Source organism: Myxocyprinus asiaticus, chromosome 47, assembly GCF_019703515.2.
Source record: "Myxocyprinus asiaticus isolate MX2 ecotype Aquarium Trade chromosome 47, UBuf_Myxa_2, whole genome shotgun sequence".
NCBI lineage: Eukaryota > Metazoa > Chordata > Actinopteri > Cypriniformes > Catostomidae > Myxocyprinus > Myxocyprinus asiaticus.
In genome coordinates, this window is record NC_059390.1 from 9,012,731 (window position 1) to 9,032,798 (window position 20,068).

General features: G+C 37.4%; 1 protein-coding gene and 1 pseudogene across 1 annotated transcript; one reads left to right on the forward strand and one right to left on the reverse strand.

The window, feature by feature from the left end:
- Positions 1-3,145: 3,145 nt before the first annotated feature.
- Positions 3,146-8,894, reverse strand: LOC127436588 (mesencephalic astrocyte-derived neurotrophic factor-like; annotated as a pseudogene).
- LOC127436732 (heat shock 70 kDa protein 14) lies at positions 8,867-18,880 on the forward strand. The gene is made up of 14 exons (XM_051691053.1): positions 8,867-8,949; positions 9,127-9,207; positions 9,473-9,555; positions 9,802-9,850; positions 9,968-10,073; positions 10,158-10,248; positions 12,720-12,824; positions 12,941-13,102; positions 13,458-13,613; positions 13,716-13,818; positions 15,808-16,023; positions 16,157-16,306; positions 16,952-17,019; positions 17,174-18,880. Exons 1-14 carry the CDS (start codon positions 8,893-8,895, stop codon positions 17,259-17,261), a joined length of 1,515 nt encoding a protein of 504 aa, XP_051547013.1. The 5' UTR covers positions 8,867-8,892; the 3' UTR covers positions 17,262-18,880.
- Positions 18,881-20,068: the final 1,188 nt, after the last annotated feature.

Genomic DNA, 20,068 nt, shown 5'->3' on the forward strand with positions numbered 1-20,068 from the left:
TCTGCGATCGTCATGGCAACACGCCAGATGTATACATGAGCAGAGTTGCGTGGGCGTCCTTTGTTCGGTGTGTGTGTGTATGGAAAGTCACAACAATACGATACCTACTAGAGGTCAGGTTAGTGATATCCAATTATGTAATACACACACTCTCTTTCTCTCACATGTGCACACACGTATTTACGTGATTATTTGTGGCATAATGTTGATTACAACCAAAAGTTATTTTGACTCATCCCTCCTTTTCTTTAAAAAAAAAAAAAAAGCAACAATTTGGGTTGCAGTGAGGCACACAATGGAAGTGAATGGGGCAATCTGTAAACATAAAAATACTCACTGTTTCAAAGGTGTAGCCAGAAGACGTAATCAGTATTTGTGTAAATATGATTTTAGTGTGATAAAATAATTTACAAACCTTTTCTGTGTTAAGTTATATCCAATTTTATAATTTTGTTGCCGTAACGCTGTAAACCCTAAAACAACTGTAAAAAATGACTTTACAGCTCAAATAATACAAAAGTTTTAACAGAGGAATTCATATAAATGCTTTTATAAAATTATAGACTTCACATTTCTGCCTTTTAAACTCTCAAAAAATTGGCCCCATTCACTTCCAATGTAAGTGCCTCAGTGTAACCTCGATGTTTGCATTGTTTTAAGAAAAGGAGGGACTAGTCAAATTTAACTTTTGTGGTAATTATACCACAAATGCTGTCAATGAACTAAACTTGTCTTGAACCTGGAATATTACTTTAACTCAGGCAAAGACAGACACCAGTGTACAGGAGTGAATCTAACGAAAACATGTCCAAGTCATATTTCACCCCAAAAGAAAATTAAGCTGATTTTTAAGACCATTCAAATTGCATAATGACATTTTCATAACTTTTCTCCTAAATTCTTATAATTGAAATGAGTTTCATCTGTAATTGCCATTAGTCTCAATAGTGAGTCATAGTCCTGTAATGCAGTGCAAATTAAAATCCTTCAATAAAGAGCTCTTAACCAAAAGTGTCATGGGAGTGGGCGACACTGTTCAAATTGGATGAGTGGGTATAAGGGAACCCCCAAAGAGCTCTTACTCAGTGCGAACACTGGTGTCCAATCGCTGCATAACTCTCTTGGCACACTTTTTGCTCCAATTTGTTTAATTTATTCACCACAAATTTCGCTATTAAACACACTTTTCTTTTTTTTATGAAGTTGAAATAACATGGACTGATGGCTTCAACAGAAGTATATACCACTGATTAACAACTTCGGAGCTCATATTAGGCCTTTCTATGAATGTGACTGTTAAAAATCAATTCCCCTCCGGAAAACATGACTGGGATTTTTACTTTTGGAAGCAGACTGTTGCGTGCTATACAGTAATTTTAACTATTTTACTGTATAAGTGCAATTTTTATTTTTATCCCCTTTTCTCCCAGTTTGGAATGCCCAATTCCCACTACTTAGTAGGTCCACGTAGTGGCATGGTTACTCACCTCAATCCGGGTGGTGGAGGACAAGTCTCAGTTGCCTCCGTTTCTGAGACAGTCAATCCGCACATCTTATCACATGGCTCGCTGTGCATGACACCGCGGAGACTCACAGCATGTGAAGGCTCATGCTACTCTCCGCAATCCACGCACAGCTTACCACACACCCCATTGAGAGCGAGAACCACTAATTGCGACCACGAGGAAGTTACCCCATGTGACTCTACCCTCCCTAGAAACAGGGCCAATTTGGTTGCTTAGGAGACCTGGCTGGGGTCACTCAGCACGCCCTGGATTTGAACTTGCGACTCCAGGGTTGGTAGTCACGTCAATACTCACTGAGCTACACAGACCCCCTTAAGTGCAATTTAATAATACATATTTTGTTCGCAGTACAGTAAAAAATATATATATACACTACCGGTCAAAAGTTTTGAAACACTTACTCATTCTATATTATAATTTTTTTTTTTTTTTTACATTTTAGAATAATAAAGTAATCAAAACTATGGAATAACATAAATGGAACTATGGGAATTATGATGTGACTAATAATTCAAAACTGTGTTATATTTTAGCATCTTCAAAGTAGTCACCCTTTGCCTAGAATTTGCAGACATGTACTCTTGACATTTTCTCAACCAACTTCTTGAGGTATCACAATGGGATGCTTTTTAAACAGTACTGAAGGAGTTCCCATCTATGTTGGGAACTTACTGGCTGCTTTTCTTTATTATTTGGTCCAAGTCATCAATTTCAAAAACGTTTTTTTTTTTTTAAATATAATTTTAGTTTTATAATGAAATAAATTAATATGTTGGCACAATTATATTTTTGTCTACAAAACAAATTTCAAACATTTAAGCATACACCTTCAGATCAAAAGATTTTTAAGATCATGAGAAACATTTCAGTCAATTGTTTCAAAACCTTTGACCGGTAGTATATATATATATATATTTTGTTCTTAAGTAACTTTCCTGGTTTAAAAAAGGTAATTTTATATATATATATATATTTGTGTGTGTGTGTGTGTGTGTGTGTGTGTATATATATATATATATATGTAATGGGGGATGTACTAAATTGAAATGAAAATAATTGTAACACAATTCTTCATGGTGCTAAAATAGGTTTCATGTTCTTTAAAATAAAATATTTTTATAATCATTTTTATTTTAATAAATATTTTTGACATAAATAATTTTATAATTATATTATTTATTAAAAAATTAAATGATGGAAAAATATTAAACTATATTTTTTTTAATACAGTATTATTTTATGTATATTTTAAATATATATATATATATATAACATATATATTTTTTTTTTTTGTGAAATATAACCTGGTTAGGTTCTTGAAAGGTTTCGCAAGATTCATCCATAGCTGAGGCATACTCTTTGAGGAGAGTACAAATTAGACTGTAAGTCAAGTGGTCTTATAGCCTGACAAGAGCTCTTGTTCTTTCCAAATTAAATGGCTAGACAAGCAAACCAGCCAGCATCTCTGCGAGCAACCTCTTATTCATGGACACTAAAAAAGCTTAATGATTTATTCTGAGTATGCGGGAGTAAATGTTTAGAGCGGTACAGAACAATGAGACACTGGGGAAGTGTGCGCAGATTGCACATTGGCCATTCGGCACTAAAATTATGAAAAGCAATATAAGTTAAGAATCTCAGGTCATTATCAACAATGTCCCCAGCATGGAGCTGCACGAGTAAGCCCTCTCATTAGTACTCTGTGTCCCCAGCACGGAGCTGCATGATGAGACTGGCCCTCGGAACTCCTCAGGATGTGCTCTTTGATGCGCTGTACTGTGTTTGGGGGCCACCTCCTGGATGAGATCTATAAATTCGCTCTTCTCCACCCACGAGGTCAACACTTTCTTCAGTTTCAGCACGCACATTTTAGACAAATCATCCCTGCTCCAGTCAAGCACAGGACATTCTGAAACACACAAGCACACGGCAAATTAACCTATAAGATCATTACATTATATTAATACAGAAATGTGTTTGTTGTGAATGCAAAAATGGTCATTTTTGCTGATATTTACCTTTAAAGGAGACATATTCTACAAATTCGTAGCATTACATTTTTTTCCTTTGTTATAAGGCTCCATATTCCCCTGTATAAGACCACTTAGGGTATAATGTTAGTAATGTTTCCTTACACCAACAACAGTCATAATTTAATATTATATGACCATTTTCCACCCTCTCTTTGACATTAAAATTAAACTGTACCTTCAAGACTTTGGATGTATATTATCTCATGTTTAATCTCTCCAGAACAAAAGAATGAGGGCCAAGTCACAGAACACTAAATAGGTGTTTATATAGAAATGTAGGTACTCATATGTTAATGTAATGACAGTGTATGTAAGCGCCATGAATGCAAAAGGTAAACATAACAAATTACACATTATCTACTGCATATACACTACCGGTCAAAAGTTTTGAAACACTTGACTGAAATGTTTCTCATGATCTTAAAATTTTTTGGATCTGAAGGCGTATGCTTAAATGTTTGAAATTAGTTTTGCAGACAAAAATATAATTGTGCCACCATATTAATTTATTTAATTATAACCTAAAGTTTAATTTAAAAAAAAGTTTTTGAAATTGATGACTTGGACCAAATAATAAAGAAAAGCAGCCAATAAGTGCCCAACATAGATGGGAACTCCTTCAATACTGTTTAAAAAGCATCCCAGGGTGATACCTCAAGAAGATGTCAAAAGTACATGTCTGCAAATTCTAGGCAAAGGGTGACTACTTTGAAGATGCTAAAATATAACACAGTTTTGATTTATTTTTGATTTTGTTTAGTCACAAAATAATTCCCATAGTTCCATTTATGTTATACCATAGTTTGAAGACTTTACTATTATTCTAAAATGTGAGAAAAAATAAAAAAATAAAAAATAAAAAAATTATAGTAAAGAATGAGTAAGTGTTTCAAAACTTTTGACCAGTAGTGTATATTCCTTTAAATCATCATGGAGTAGTTAAAACAGCTTTTTTCTGATCTCGTGTGAATTATATCCATAGAATGATGCATGAAGTCATTGGTAACACATTTTAATGTCATATTAGTTTTAATGTCAAGTAGCTGTAAAAGCTTGAAGTTTGAAGGCTTTAAGTTTGAAGTAGTTACAAGTTTAAGTAGTAGTTTTAAAAGTTCAAAGTTTAAAGATTATAAGACCATTCAGTCTATCAGATAGATAGATAGATAGATACATAGATAGATAGCTCATTTGGTTGCTAAGCAGTTACCAAGGTGATACTCAAAAGGCTCCTTGCTACCCTGAGTCCAGTGAACGAAACCAGAAGTCTTTATGTTGTTCTGGTGCAGAGATATGTGATTTGTTACTTCGTTGCTAGGGTAACCCCATCTGGTTGCTATGCAGTTACCACAGTGCTACTCAAAAGGCTTCTTGCTACCCTGAGTGAAATAAGTCAACCCGGAAGTCTCTACGATGTTCTGGTGCAGAGATATGTGATTTGTTACTTGGTTGCTAGGGTAACCCCATCTGGTTGCTAGGCAGTTACCAGGGTGATACTTAACATGGCTCCTTGCCATCCTGATTTAAATAAGTCAACACGTAAGTCTCCACGATGTTCTGGTGCAGAGATATGTGATTTGTTACTTGGTTGCTAGGTTAACCCCATCTGGTTGCTAAGCAGTTACCAAGGTGATACTTATCAAGGCTCCTTGCCATCCTGAGTGAAATAAGTCAACCCGGAAGTCTCTACGATGTTCTGGTGCAGAGATATGTGATTTGTTACTTGGTTGCTAGGGTAACCCCATCTGGTTGCTAAGCAGTTACTAGGGTGATACTTATTAAGGCTCCTTGCCATCCTGAGTGAAATAAGTCAACCCGGAATTCTCTACGATGTTCTGGTGCAGAGATATGTGATTTGTTACTTGGTTGCTAGGGTAAGCCCATGTGGTTGCTAGGCAGTTGGCAGTGTGATACCAAGAAGGCTGCTTGCTGTTCTGAGTCATACAAGCCAACAATGAAGTCTCTATGACATTCTGATTCTGAGATACCCATCTGGCCTGGCTAGCCAGTGAACAGAGAGATTCTTATTGGCTGCTTACTAACCTGACTCATAAGAGCCAATCCCCAAGTGTTTACGACATTCTGTTCTGAAGATATCCTTCTGAGACATTTTGAATGGAAGTTAATGGGGGGGTGGTTGCTAGGGTCCCATAAATGGTTGTTCGGGCGTGGCTATGCCATTTTCAAGGTGATACTTAAAGAGTCATTGGTATCCTGATTGAGTCTGCCCCCATGTATCTATGTAATTCTGATTGGGAGATTTGATCTGGCAACTTTCTTGCATTGACTGCCATAGTAGGAACAAAATTCTCTTCCCATAGTACCCTATGGGACTTTTTGGTACGTTTTTTGCCCCCTTTTTACCCCCTGGGGTACATTTTACCCCCAAACACAGGGTATGTTTGAACACGGCTTGCTAGCCCGAATCAAATGAGAGCACCCACATGTGTCTAGGACATTCTGCTCAGAAGATATCACACTCAGCCATTTTGAATGGAAGTCAATGGGGATGGTTGCTAGGGTGCTCTAAATGGTTGTTAGGGTGTGGCTAAGTAGTTTTTCAAGTGGATACATGAAGACTGATTGCTCACCTACATGAAATAAGCCAACTGCCATGTCTGTAGTATGTTCTGATCCAAAGATATCCCTCTCAGCCATTTTTAATGGAAGTCAATAGGGCTGGTTGCTAGGGTGCTCTGAATTGTTGCTAGGGTGTGGCTAGCCAGTGACCAGAGAGATTCTTATTGGCTGATTACTAATCTGACTGAAAAGAGCCAATCCCCAAGTGTCTACGACATTCTGTTCTGAAGATATCCTTCTGAGCCATTTTGAATGGAAGTCTATGGGGGCGGTTGCTAGGGTGCCGTAAATGGTTGCTAGGGCATGGCTACACCATTTCCAAGATGATCCTTAAAGACTGATTGGTAGCCCGATTGAAATGAGCCCACCCCCATGTCTCAATGTCATTCTGAATGGGAGATATGATTTGATAACTTTCTTGCATTGACTGCCATAGTAGGGGGAAAGAAATGTTTTCATGGGCGAGACCCTTGCCATAGTATGCCTATGGGAAATTTTTGGGACGTTTTTTGCCCCCCAGGGGTGCACCGTACCCCCAATCCCTTAGAAAAGTCAGAGCACAGGTGTCGTCAATAGGCCAGTCGATTTGACACCTAATTCATGGGTCTACTACAAACGGTGCGGGACGAGTTAGGTGCCGAAGTTTTGTATGGAATAAGAATAATAATAATAAGTATGTGAGATTACAATAGTGATGCTTTGCTTCGCAAGCACCACTAATAAGTTTAAATAGAATATCAGTATGTTGGCTTTCTCAAGCCAACATAATTATGTCTGCAATAGTACACTGAATTCTTTTACTCTTATATAAGCTTGTTTTACATGTCCATTTTTTTACCAACACCTACCATATCTGAGCTCACAGATCTGGCCATCCATGCGCTGAAGTCTTCAGCAGATTTTGTGGACGGGAACATGTGCACTGAGGGGGCGGCTCACCTCACCTGTCGCTTTGGCTGCTGCATCACTGGAGGCTCCCAGGTAATAACACTGATGTGAGAGATGAAACAGTCCTGATGGTTGGAATCACAAGATCAGATACATTCCACAAAAAAATTTAATTAATACTTTTGTCAACTTTCTGTTACTGAAACTAAAAGACCAGTCTCTAAAGATGGACCAGCACTCTCAATTATTTTAAATCAGAAAAAGCACAAATGTGTAATTGCAAGTCTTTTTTCCCCCCGGTAGCCTCAGCATATGCTCTGATCAAACCCTCCTCCACCCGTTTTGGGGTCAGCTCTGTGTGTCTGATCATCAGTGAGTTATAAAGCCGCTCCAGAAACCCAACACACAGCAAAACACAGATTATACATTTAACAAAGGTTTATGCTGGATATGACATTATGTAGTATACATAATAATATCAGGGGCCTGGATAGCTCAGCAAGTAAAGACGCTGACTACCACACCTGTCGCAAGTTCGCCTGTTCGAATCCAGGGCGTGCTGAGTGACTCCAGTCAGGCTTCCTAAGCAACCAATTGGCCTGGTTGCTAGGGTGGGTAGAGTCACATTGGGTTAACCTCCTCTTGGTCACTATAATGTTGTTCTTGCTCTCGGTGGGGTGCTTGGTGAGTTGTGCGTGGATGCCACGGAGAATAGTGTGAAGTCTCCACACGCGCTAGGTCTCCGCTGTAATGCGCTCAACAAGCCACGTGATCAGATGCGCAGGTTGATGGTCTCAGACGCGGAGGCAACTGGGATTCATCCTCTGCTACCTGGATTGAGGCAAGCCACTATGCCACCACGAGGACTTAGAGAGCATTGGGAATTGGGCATTCCAAATTGGAGAGAAAAATTATTAAATAAATAAAAAATAATATCTATCTATCTACTCTATATATCTTACTGTGTATGTACAGTATATATATATATATATATATATATATATATATATATATATATATATATATATATATATATATATATATAAATTTGGATTTCAAACATAAGTAATGCACTTTTGTAGTTATAAATGTCTTAACACATTAATAACCAAACCATAGCACTTAAAAATGCTGCATTATTGCAATATTTTCAATTGTTTATATTTTAGTCTTGAAAAAGGTGCATTTGGTATTACTATAATTGGGTTTTAAGTGCTGTACACTACATTACCCAAACTTAAGTATGCATCACAAAGCCAGTTCTCACCTCTTAATTTTGATTTAGTTCTTATATATTTAATGACTGAGAACACTCATGCACTTGCGCAAAATAACCACAACTATTTTTAAACTCAGGGGCTCATGCGCATTGAAACCCAAGACGACCAAGCTCACCTTCACAATCTTCTGCATCAGTTAATGAGAATAAAACAACACATAAAAGCAAAACAAACGGGCTGGTAAAGGAGCTGTTTAAAGACTTCAATACCCACAACACATCGACAACAAGAAGATTACTTCATATTTATGAGGATACCTGATTGGTTTGAGAAACGTTTAGGGGCTTGAGTTTTAGATTCACTGACCAATCGGGTAACGCTTTTATAATTAATATTAATGAACCTTCCAATCAGGTATCGCTTTCCTCGTGAATATATATATATATATATATATATATATATATATATATATATATATATATATATATATATATATATATATATATATATATATATATATTTTACTCTGTGGCTGTCTGAGCGCCTGTTCGCCTACGCTCCCGTCACTTAAGATTAGTGGCACTCTGATTGGCTAATAACTCAAGAAGTCCGCCTGTCATTTGCATATAACTACCGGCTTCCGCTGGCATGGCTGCCATCGGGGTGCACTTTGGATATACATGTGCCTGTGTTGCCGTATTCAAGGTAAAGTTGTTGTGAGAATGGATCATTTTATTTCGTTAAATAAACGCAGCCTACCAGAGAATCTGTTAGAGCTTTGTTTATTCAGCTTGGCACATATAGTCTTTATGATGCTGAATAGAGGATGGTTTCCCATTCAAACCCTGACAGGCTTATAATAAAAGTGTTGTTTTCTCATAGGACGGGCGAGCAGATGTGGTGGCCAATGATGCAGGGGACAGAGTCACACCAGCTGTGGTGGCATACCGAGACACTGAACAGGCAAGTTATCCCAAGGGATGTTGCATCTACAGATGGGTACAGTCACTGACAATCAGTATGAATCTCTCTCATCAGAACCAAAACAGTGACCTTTTAACCTATAATGACTAAATAACCTTTATAACATTATCTGCACTTATTCACACTACATATTCAGTGACCATGGCTCAAGTTTCAATGTTAAGTTTTGATGGATGAAGCAAGTCTATTAGGGTATAGGATGGTCTGATGGTTGGTTTTCTCTCTTTTGTTTTTGTTTTTATAGATAGTGGGAATTGCTGCTAAGCATGGAAGAATACGAAATGCTGCCAATACTGTTGTCAAAGTGAAGCAGATCTTGGGCAGATGGTAGGTTATGATGTGTGATCTGTATTTAACCAGTTTTTCTCCTTCTGTTTCAAAAATGACTTCTCTGAGGTTATATTCATATTTAGAAAGCATGCTATGATTTATTTATTAATTTTAGGTGAAACAGTAAGCTGTTCATAAATTATAACATTAAGGATATTTTAGAATCAAATTAGTAGTAAGTTATAATTTTATTGGACTTAGCATGCACTTGACAACAGAAGTCAAATTGTCCTATTCCCTCAGCTATGATGACCCAGAGGCTCACGCACACAGAGAAGAAAGCAAATGCATTGTGAGTATGCACTGCTGTTCTTAAATATTGCACACATACAACAGTAGCCTTAAACATTGCACATCTGCAAAGCATCATTACTCAATTTAAGGTTTTGTATTTCTCTCTCATTCCTAGGTTGTCAACAAAAGCGACCTGCCCAGGTATGAAATTGACACGGGAGAGACAACCAAGTATGTGTCTCCTGAAGATGTAGCTAAACTGATCTTCCATAAAATGAAAGGTAGTCTGAATACTTAAGCGATTTCTTTTTATAGTCGGAATGCTGAATGTGGATCAATGATTATAATTTTCATGCTCTTTGCAGAGACAGCCCAGTCAGCCTTAGGTTCAGACGTGAAAGATGCAGTCATAACAGTGCCTTTTGAGTTTGGAGAGATACAGAAGAATGCACTCAGGTATGTGGCTTCATGCAGAGAAATAACGGTAAAAAAACTTGCATTTGAAAAAGGCTGTCAATTTAACGTGTTTTACTAATTTAGTGCGATTTATTTATATGAAAATATGGAATAAAAAAATTATTGGAATTAATCATGCCCCCGACCTGAACATGACATCTGTAATAGTAATGTGTCTACTATCGGAGGAATTTAAGCTTGATGTACCACTTTGATGCAGTAGGGGGCAGTCAGTGCACCAGCTGTACAGCCAACAAGACTCTTCAAACCAAGCAGTCCTTTTGCGCTCAAACACAGCTGCGATCATGAGAAGCGTATTTCACTAGGTATAATTTTCACAAGGTATAATTCACCCAAAAATGAAAATTCTCATCATTTACTCACCCTCATGCTATCCCAGATGTGTATGGCTGACTTTCTTCTGCTGAGAACGAATGAAGATTTTTAGAATATTATCTCCACTCTGGTCCATTTAAGTGAATGGTGACCAGAACTTTAAAGCTCCGAAAAAAGCACATAAAGGCAGCATAAAAATAATCCATAAGACTCCAGTATTTTAATCCATGTCTTCTGAAGCAGTATGATTGGTGTGGGTGATAAACAAATCAATATTTAAGTCCTTTTTACCTTTTCAATATTTAAAAATGATTTTAATAAGTCCTTTTATTTTACTCATGTACTTTTATGCTGCCTTTTTCTGGTCTCCATTCACTTGCATTGAATGAACCTACAGAGCTGAGATATTTTTCTAAAAATATTTGTTTGTGTTCAGATGAAGAAAGTCATTCATAGGGTTGGGAATCGTAAGGAATTTTACGATTCCGAAGTCCTCTTAACAATTCAGGTTCCTTAATGGTCCCAGTAATGATTCCAGTAATTATTTTTTTAAAGAATTATTTGTAAATGAGAAATGCAATTATTTTTGTATTTACTACCCTCTGCTATCTGTTACTGTCTGTTTGTACAGGGCAGAAATAAATGTAATACAGTTCTTGTAAAAGGTGTGTTTACAGACTTTTTAGAGACATAAATACAATCCAATAATAGATCCGTACTCTATTTTAAATAAACAAATCTAAACCAACAAGAAATGTGATAGCATATTTCATTAATTTCTTCCTTTATAAAATTCCACTTACTACAACAAAACTCCTGTATCTTTAATTATACATTGTCATATGAACAACCAGTCAGTAACTGCACTGCTTGATTTAATAGAGAGTTTAGTTGGACATTCATAACTTGCACATCAGTATAAGATTACTTGTATACCCGACTATAAATGGAAGCGCTGTATGTTTCGTGCTGTAGATTCAAAAGAACCGGCTCATTAGACTGGTTCTGTTGGGATCGGACTATACCGGAAGCACCGTATGTTTAAAGCTGTAGATTCAAAAGAACCGGCTTGAGTCGTTCGATTCGGAATTAAATACACTGGTAGAACTGTGTGTTTTTACGCTGTAGAGTCAGTAGAAGGCAGCGCTGCTGAAGAGATGTGCTGCTGGAAACACTATCAGAGAATTTCAGGATGGTGTTCCAGCCGCATCTGCGAAAAATTTTACGCTGAAGAACCGTTAACAGAACCGAAAGCCACAAAGATCATACGATTCCGGTGTTCTTTTTTTAAAGAATGGAACCAGTTCTGAACAAGAACCGGATCTCAGTTCCCAACCTTAGTCATACACATCTGGGATGACATGAGGGTGAGTAAATGAGAGAATTTTCATTTTGGTATGAACTATTCCTTTAAGACTAAAGGCGCTAAAAAGTAGTAAGATGCTCCAAAAGTGTCCGTCTGACGTATGAGTACACAGACCAACAACTTTAAATAGTGCAGATGGAAGTAGGCAAATAATAGGGTCATGTTCAATGATATGGAAATAAAACAAACAATATTTTGACTTTATTTTGTGTATATACAAATATTTTGTTGTGCGAGAAAATCCCAAGAGATCAGCAGTTGCAAAAATATTCAAACCAGCCCGTCTGGCACCATCAATCACGCCACGGTCTAAATCACTGAGATCACATTTTTTCCCCATTCTGATGGATGATGTGAACATTAACTGAAGCTCCTGACCTATATCTGCATGATTTTATATATTACACTGCTGCCACACGATTGGCTGATTAGATAATCGCATGAATAAGTAGATGTACAGGTGTACCAGTTAAAGTGGCCGGTGAGTGTATGTATGTGATGTATTTGAATTGTCTGAATTATAATATTATACACTTATTATATTCTAAATGACCTTTATTTGGGGGCCTTCCGCAGTAAATATTGATATGCGATTAATTCAATTTATTAATTGGCATATCATGTAATTAATTTGATTAAAATTGACACGATTGACAGCCCTAGTTTTAAAATGTCAGATGAATTCTAAAGTCAGTTGATGAGTTAATAGACTCCATAAACTGAATTACTGAGTGGATGTTTTTGTAAGAATCATATTGTTGTGTTGTAGGCAAGCTGCCGAAGGTGCCGGTTTTAATGTTCTTAGGCTGATACACGAGCCCTCTGCTGCTCTTCTAGCCTATGACATTGGACAGGACTCACCGTTAGGAAAAAGGTACAGAGTTTACGCATTGTCTGAGAGGTAACTTTTGGATCGGGAATAATCCTGAAAATATGATTCTGTCAGATTGTGTTTTGGCCAAGCTTTCTTATTTCTCTGTTAAACCACAGTCATGTCCTGGTGTACAAACTCGGAGGTACATCGCTCAGCGTCACCATCCTGGAGGTGAACAGTGGAATGTACCGTGTCCTCGCGACACAGACGGATCACAGGACGGGAGGAGAGAGTTTCACGCATGAACTGGCAAAGCACCTTGCAGTAGAGTTCAAAAAGTCAGCAGCTCTTTAGTGCTCCACACTTGACATCTGATTTACAGTGGCCCTAAAAAGTATTGGATGCTTTTAAACACCTAAGTCACACTTTCAAGCAAAATCAAACTAAATGCCATTACCTATGGACATGTACCACAAAGTTTGACAACCAGAAATATATCAAATACCACATGCTATATATATTAGTTCATCATTTGAAAGCTGGCAAACTTTTTTTGTGCTTTGTTTTGCTTAAAGTTTGTTTATGCTATATTTCTTAATGTCACTTGATTTGACAATCATACATTTTTAAGTGTGGCATAAGTGTCCAAATTATTGATTTTTATTGTTTATGATTTTTCATATGTATCTTCAGGACATGTAAGCAGGACGTGACTGGTAACCCCAGAGCAATGCTAAAGCTCATGAATAGTGCTGATGTGGCCAAACACACACTCTCCACCCTGGGCAGTGCCAACTGCTTTGTGGACTCACTCCATGACGGAATGGATTTTGAGTGCAATGTGTCCAGGTGAGCAAATGGAGATTTACAGTTGTTTTCTGTATTATACAGAGGATTGTACTGGTTACTTGACCTCTGACCACTGAATGCTGTGCTTTGTTCTCTTTCTAGAGCCCGTTTTGAGCTGATATGTTCTGGACTCTTTAATAAGAGCATTCAGCCAATTAAGAGTCTCCTTGAGCAAGTAAACCTCTCCACCTCAGATGTCAATAAGGTAATGATCACCAGGAGAGGGGGCTATTGTTTTGTCCACAATGTCATGCATTAAAGGGATAGTTCAACCAAAAATGAAAATTCTCTCATTTACTCGCCCTCATGCCATCCCAGATGCCCTTACAAAAAAAATCTAGAGTTGCTGTAAACTTGCAGCAAATTCGCCATTCATTTTCACAGGCAAACGAGCTTTGCGGCAAACTCTTGTCGCGGCTCGCCAATGGTTTGTTGCAGGTTCACACATAAAGGCAGCATAAAAGTAATCCATACGACTACAGTGTTTAAATCCGTATCTTCTGAAGCGATATGATAGGTATGGATGAGAAACAGATAAATATTTAAGTCCTTTTATACTATAAATTCTCCTTCGTGCCCAGTAGGTGGCAATATGCATGAAAAATGCAAATAGCCAGAATCAAAAGAAGGTGAAAAACAGATCAATATTTAGGTCCTTTTTTTTACTATAAATCTCCACTTTCACAAAGACTTGTATAGCTTCAGAAGACATGGATTTAACCACTGGAGTTGTATGGATTACTTTTATCCTTCATCCCAGGTGTGTATGACTTTCTTCACCAGAACACATTTGAAGAAAAATAGAAACATTTCTTGGCTCAGTACGTCCTTAAAATGCAAGTGAATGGCGATTTCTCTTAAAAGTCTCAATTGAAAAAAGCTAGTTTTTACAGCAGTAATTATCTGTTTGTCGAAGTTCAGAGTACTGTCACATACAAACCCTAGATTTTTCACAAACGGTTTGAGGAAAGGTGCCAATTGGCCAAACATCAAAGGGACCAAACATAATTATCTCAGTTTTTGTCACTAAATTTGTGTGATGTAAATTTAAAGACATACATGATTTCAGATCCTCTAGACAGGCCAGCAAAGGTTATAGTGTATTACCGTCATTTATATTCAAAGGTAAGTAAATTTGTGTATTATCTGTGTAACAATGGAAAGATACCCCATGTTTCTTAAGCACACTTCCTAAAGGAAGCATATAAAGTGAAAACCATACAGGAGACCAAATAGAGCCCTGAGGGATGCCACAGGTTAGAGGGGCCGAGACAAATGAAAATTCACCAAAAGAAACTGAAAAGCTTCCGTTTAAAAGATAAGAATTAAACCACCAAAAACGCTGAATTCCCAGAATCAACAGTTAAAAAAATATCTTTTAAAAGGGCAGGTTCAGTGCTGCATTGAGTTCTAAAACTGGAATACTTCAAAAATGTTATTGTTATCTAAAGACTGTAACCGGACAAGTGCTGCATTCTCTAAGATTTGAGATAAAAGGTAATTTAGAAATAGGTCTAAAATTGGAGAGAACAGTCATATCAAGGTTAGGTTTTTAAGGAGAGGCTGCACTACTGCATGTTTGAAGTACTCTGGTACTCTGAGACAATATGCTGTCCAACAATGTCTATAATTTGTTTTGTTTCAGGGGGGGGGTAGTGGGCTTCAATTGTTCAACAATCTTAGAGTAGGAAAAGAAATGGGTTCAATTTGATAAAGAGCAGCAGAACAAATCGGTGGAAGCGATGACCGTCGTGTGCGATCCAATGCGTGATCTGACATCTGCAATCTTAATAAAATAATTGAGGAAATGGTCACATGTTGTTGGGGAAATTTCATGAGGCATATTTACAGACAAGTTTATGACGGAACTTATAGTGGTAAAAAGGACTCCAGGCCTATGACAGTTATTAGCAATAACAGCAGAAAAGTATTTTGCCCTAGCTGCTTTCACTGCTTTCTGGAATTTTGATAATGAATCTCTTAATTTCAAATGACACCTGAAGTTTGTCCTCCCATTTTCAAATGTGTTCTGGTGAAGAAAGTAAGTCACACACTCCTGGGTTATCATGAGGGTGAGTAAATAATTAGATCATTTTCATTTTTGGGTGAGCTATCCCTTTAAATCAGCTTATATAGTGTGCATTGCAACGAAGAAAATTTGAATACATATTTGATGGTCTGTTTCCTGTCTAAGGTGGTCTTGTGTGGAGGCTCAGCCCGCATTCCCAAACTACAGCTGATGATTAGGGATCTGTTCCCAGACGTGGAGCTGTTAAACTCCATCCCCCCAGACGAGGTGATTCCAGTGGGTGCTGCCATGCAAGCTGGCATCCTGGTAGGAAAAGAGAGCCTGGCACTTGGAGAAGATTCCATCACTGTAGACTGCTGTGCCAGTGACATCACAGTTAAGGTGAGGAACACAATGTAGTGAAAAAACAAAAGTACTTAAAGTACTTCTATTAACTTTTAGCACATAAGAGCAAATGGGTTATTAAATTGCACATTGTGTTCCGATTCTATTTATTTCTGTATTTATCCTTCAGGAGGTGGATGACTCCGGAACGGAGGTTTTCACAGTTTTGTTTCCATCTGGTACACCTCTCCCAGCCCGCCGACAACACACACTACAGGGCCCCGGCAGCTTGTCTTCAGTGCGTCTGGAGCTGTACCAGGCACAGCAAGCAATTGCACAGGTTGGCACCCCTTTTAAAAGACATTAAATCTCAGACCAAGATATTCAATCTGTACTGATTGTACATGATAGCTTCTTCCCCCAAGCAATCAGACTTTTGAACTCTTGATCTCATGATCAATATACATCAGCACTGCACTTTATTACACATACTCTTATTTCTCACACCGGAATGTCATAAATTATATTATTATTATATTATATTCTGTCTTTACAACTTACTATCAACCGACAGCCTGAATGTCAATACAGTACAATACAACCTACTGTACATTTTATATATACTATTTTTTTTTATTGAATAATGTATAGCTATATTGTGTGTATTGTATACTGTTCAGTGTATGTTATTTGTATAGTGTGTGTGTGTGTGTGTGTGTGTGTGTGTGTGTAATTATGTGTATATTAGACTTTAAATTGTGTTGTGTTAATTTGTTATACCAATTTACAATATGTCTCATCACTGTCACGACTGCTATGTTGATCGGAACTGCACCCAAGAATTTCACACACCATTGCACATGTGTATATGGCTGTGTGACAATAAAAGTGATTTGATTTGATTGTGAAAACATTTTGGCTAATGTTTCTCCAAAATGTATCACATAAAGGTCATTTTAAATCTGACTGGTTGTTATTTTTCTAGATTGTACTTAGAGACCTGGAACCTAAAGATGAGATGCATGACATTGTTATGGTACTAACAATGAAGAGGTAATGAGAACATTATTCTGTTTTTGAGGCTTGTAAATCAAGAAGGCAGTATTATGACACATACGTTCCATAAATATGTATAGAAATGCAGTATTGATGCACTTAATCATAAACCTTTGTTTAGTCATAACTTTTATTTGTGTTTACTTTTCAGGGACGGCTCACTGCATGTTACATGCACAGAACAGGGCAGCAGCAGATCTGAGGCTATTACCATAGAAACAGCTGCGGCAGCATCTTAACCTTAAATCACGTTGATGTGGAAATTCCGTACTGTAACCTAAACACCTGCACATTATGATGTTTGAGGGTTTCCAATGTTGTTTATGCTAGATCTCTATAGATGGATTCAAGCAAAACAAGTTATCCCACTATATGATGATAAATTCCTGTTTCGGTTTGAATTAATATCCAGTTTTAATTGTAAACTCTCTTTTGCATTTGTTTTTATCAGCCGTCATCTTGTTCTGTTTCCTGAAGTAAGGTTAAAGGGATAGAATTGTCATTTTTGGGTGAACTATCATAATTTACTCACCCTAATGTCCCAAATGTGTATGAGTTTCTTCTGCTGATCGCAAATTAAGATTTTTAGAAGAATATTTCAGCTCTGTTGGTACATACAATACAAGTGAATGGTGACCAAAACTCTGAAGCTCCAAAAGCAAATTAAGGCAGCATAAAAGTAATGGTAAAAAGACTACAGTAAACCTGCTGGTCAAAGACAAAAGACTTGTACACTGGCATTAAAGGGATAGTTCACCCAAAAAAGTAAAATCCAAGATGTGCATGACTGACTTTCTTCTGCTGAATACAAATGAAGATTTTTAGAAGAATATCTCATACAATGCAAGTGAATGGGTACCAAAATGTTAAAGCTCCAAAATGACAAAGGTAGCCTAAAAGAGTCCAGTGGGTGTTACTTTTTTAGTATCAATCTCCACTTTCACATTCTTTTACTTTTGTTTTTGGCTATTTGCTGCTTCATACATATCACCACCTACTGGACAGGGAGGAGAATTTAGAGTAAAAATGGACTTGAATATTGATCTGTTTCTCACCCACACCTATCATATCACTTCTGAAGATATGGATTAAACCACTGGAGTCTTGTGGATTACTTTTATGCTACCTTTGTGATTTTGGTACCCATTCACTTGCATTGTATGGACCAAGAGAGCTGAGATATACTTCTAAAAATCTTAATTTGTGTTCAGCACAAATGAAGAAGGCATGAGGGTGAGTATATGAGAGAATTTACTTTTTTGGGTGAACTATCCCTTTAATGCCAATGTACAAGCCTTGTCTATGACCAGCAGGTTTACTGTAGTCTTAAGTTCTTATCATGTGCCTTAACGCACCTGCTTCACATGATTATTTTAATCAGTTAATGGGACTCGAATGTGATGGGCAAAATAATTGAAGGATTTACGATCGTTCACCAACAAATGTTTTTGAATGTTTTGGAGAGTACAGGTAGATGTCTACAGTATGTGTGGCTTACTGATACTATCTCATGTTTTGTGTAGTCTAATTGTACAGTCAGTCAGCAGGTGCAAATTTACTATGTTTGAAGCTGTTCACCGTTTTTGTCATCTGAAACTAGTAACGCAATATAGATAACAGAACACACAATGAACCCAGAGTTTATTTTCACGTCTTCGTCAAACGTGTAATTACATGTTGAAAGCTTTGAATTTTATGAAAGCTTACTTTTCTCACAAGACTTTAACTACGTTATGCAGTGGCATCCACTGTTGCAGACAGTTGTGTTTTTTTTTTTGTTTTTTGGAATCAGTTACACGTATTTTGTTTAAAATTAAATATTTTCCTTTCATCAACAACAGCCGTACATTAATTCATTATGGCATTGAGTGTTGCCATAGGCGTAGCCATGGTAATATAATACAGTTGAAGTCAGAAGTTTACATACACTTAGGATGAAGTCATTAAAACTAATTTTTTAACCACTCCACAGATTTAATATTAGTAAACTATAGTTTTGGCAAGTTGTTTAGTGCATGACACAAGTAATTTTTCCAACAATTGTTTACAGATGGATTGTTTCACTTTTAATTGACACATCAATTAAAATCACAATTAAAGTGGGTCAGAAGTTTACATATACTAAGTTAAATGTACCTTTAAGCAGCTTGGAAAATTCCAGAAAATTATGTCAAGCCTTTTGACAATTAGCTTCTGATAGGAGGTGTACTGAATTGGAGGGGTACTTCTGGATGTATTTTAAGGCCTACCTTTAAACTCCACGCATCTTTGCTTGACATCTTGGGAAAATCAAAAGAAATCAGCCAAAAAGAATTTTGGACCTCAACAAGTCTGGTTCATCCTTGGGAACAATTTCCAAATGCCTGAAGGTACCACATTCATCTGTACAAACAATAGTACTCAAGTATAAACACCATGGGACCACGCAGCCATCACACCACTCAGGAAGGAGACGCATTCTGTCTCCTAGAGATGAACGTAGTTTGGTGCGAAAAGTGCAAATCAATCCCAGAACAACAGTAAAGGACCATGTGAAGATTCTGGAGGAAACAGGTAGACAAGTATCTATATCCACAGTAAAACGAGTCCTATATCGACATACTGTAATCTGAAAGGCTGCTCAGCAAGGAAGAAGCCAGTGATCCAAAACCGCCATAAAAAAGCCAGACTACAGTTTGCAAGAGCACATAGGGACAAAGATATTACATATTGAAGAAATTTCCTCTGGTCTGATGAAACAAAAATGGAACTTTTTGGCCATTATGACCATCGTTATGTTTGGAGCAAAAAGGGTGAGGCTTGCAAGCCAAAGAACACCATCCCGACCGTGAAGCATGGGGGTGGCAGCATTATGTTGTGGGGGTGCTTTGCTACAGGAGGGACTGGTGCACTTCACAAAATAGATTGCATCATGAGAAAGGAAAATTATGTGGATATATTGAAACAACATCTCAATACATCAGCCATGAAGTTAAAGCTCGGTCTCAAATGGGTCTTCCAAATGGACAGTGGCCCCAAGCATACCTCCAAAGTTGTGGCAAAATGG

Coding starts and splice junctions, on each gene's coding strand:
- LOC127436732 (XM_051691053.1), top strand. CDS start 8,893: ATGGCTGCCATCGGGGTGCACTTTGGATATACATGTGCCTGTGTTGCC. Junction 9,556..9,801: donor AAGCAGATCTTGGGCAGATG/GTAGGTTATGAT, acceptor CTATTCCCTCAG/CTATGATGACCCAGAGGCTC. Junction 9,851..9,967: donor GAGAAGAAAGCAAATGCATT/GTGAGTATGCAC, acceptor TCTCATTCCTAG/GTTGTCAACAAAAGCGACCT.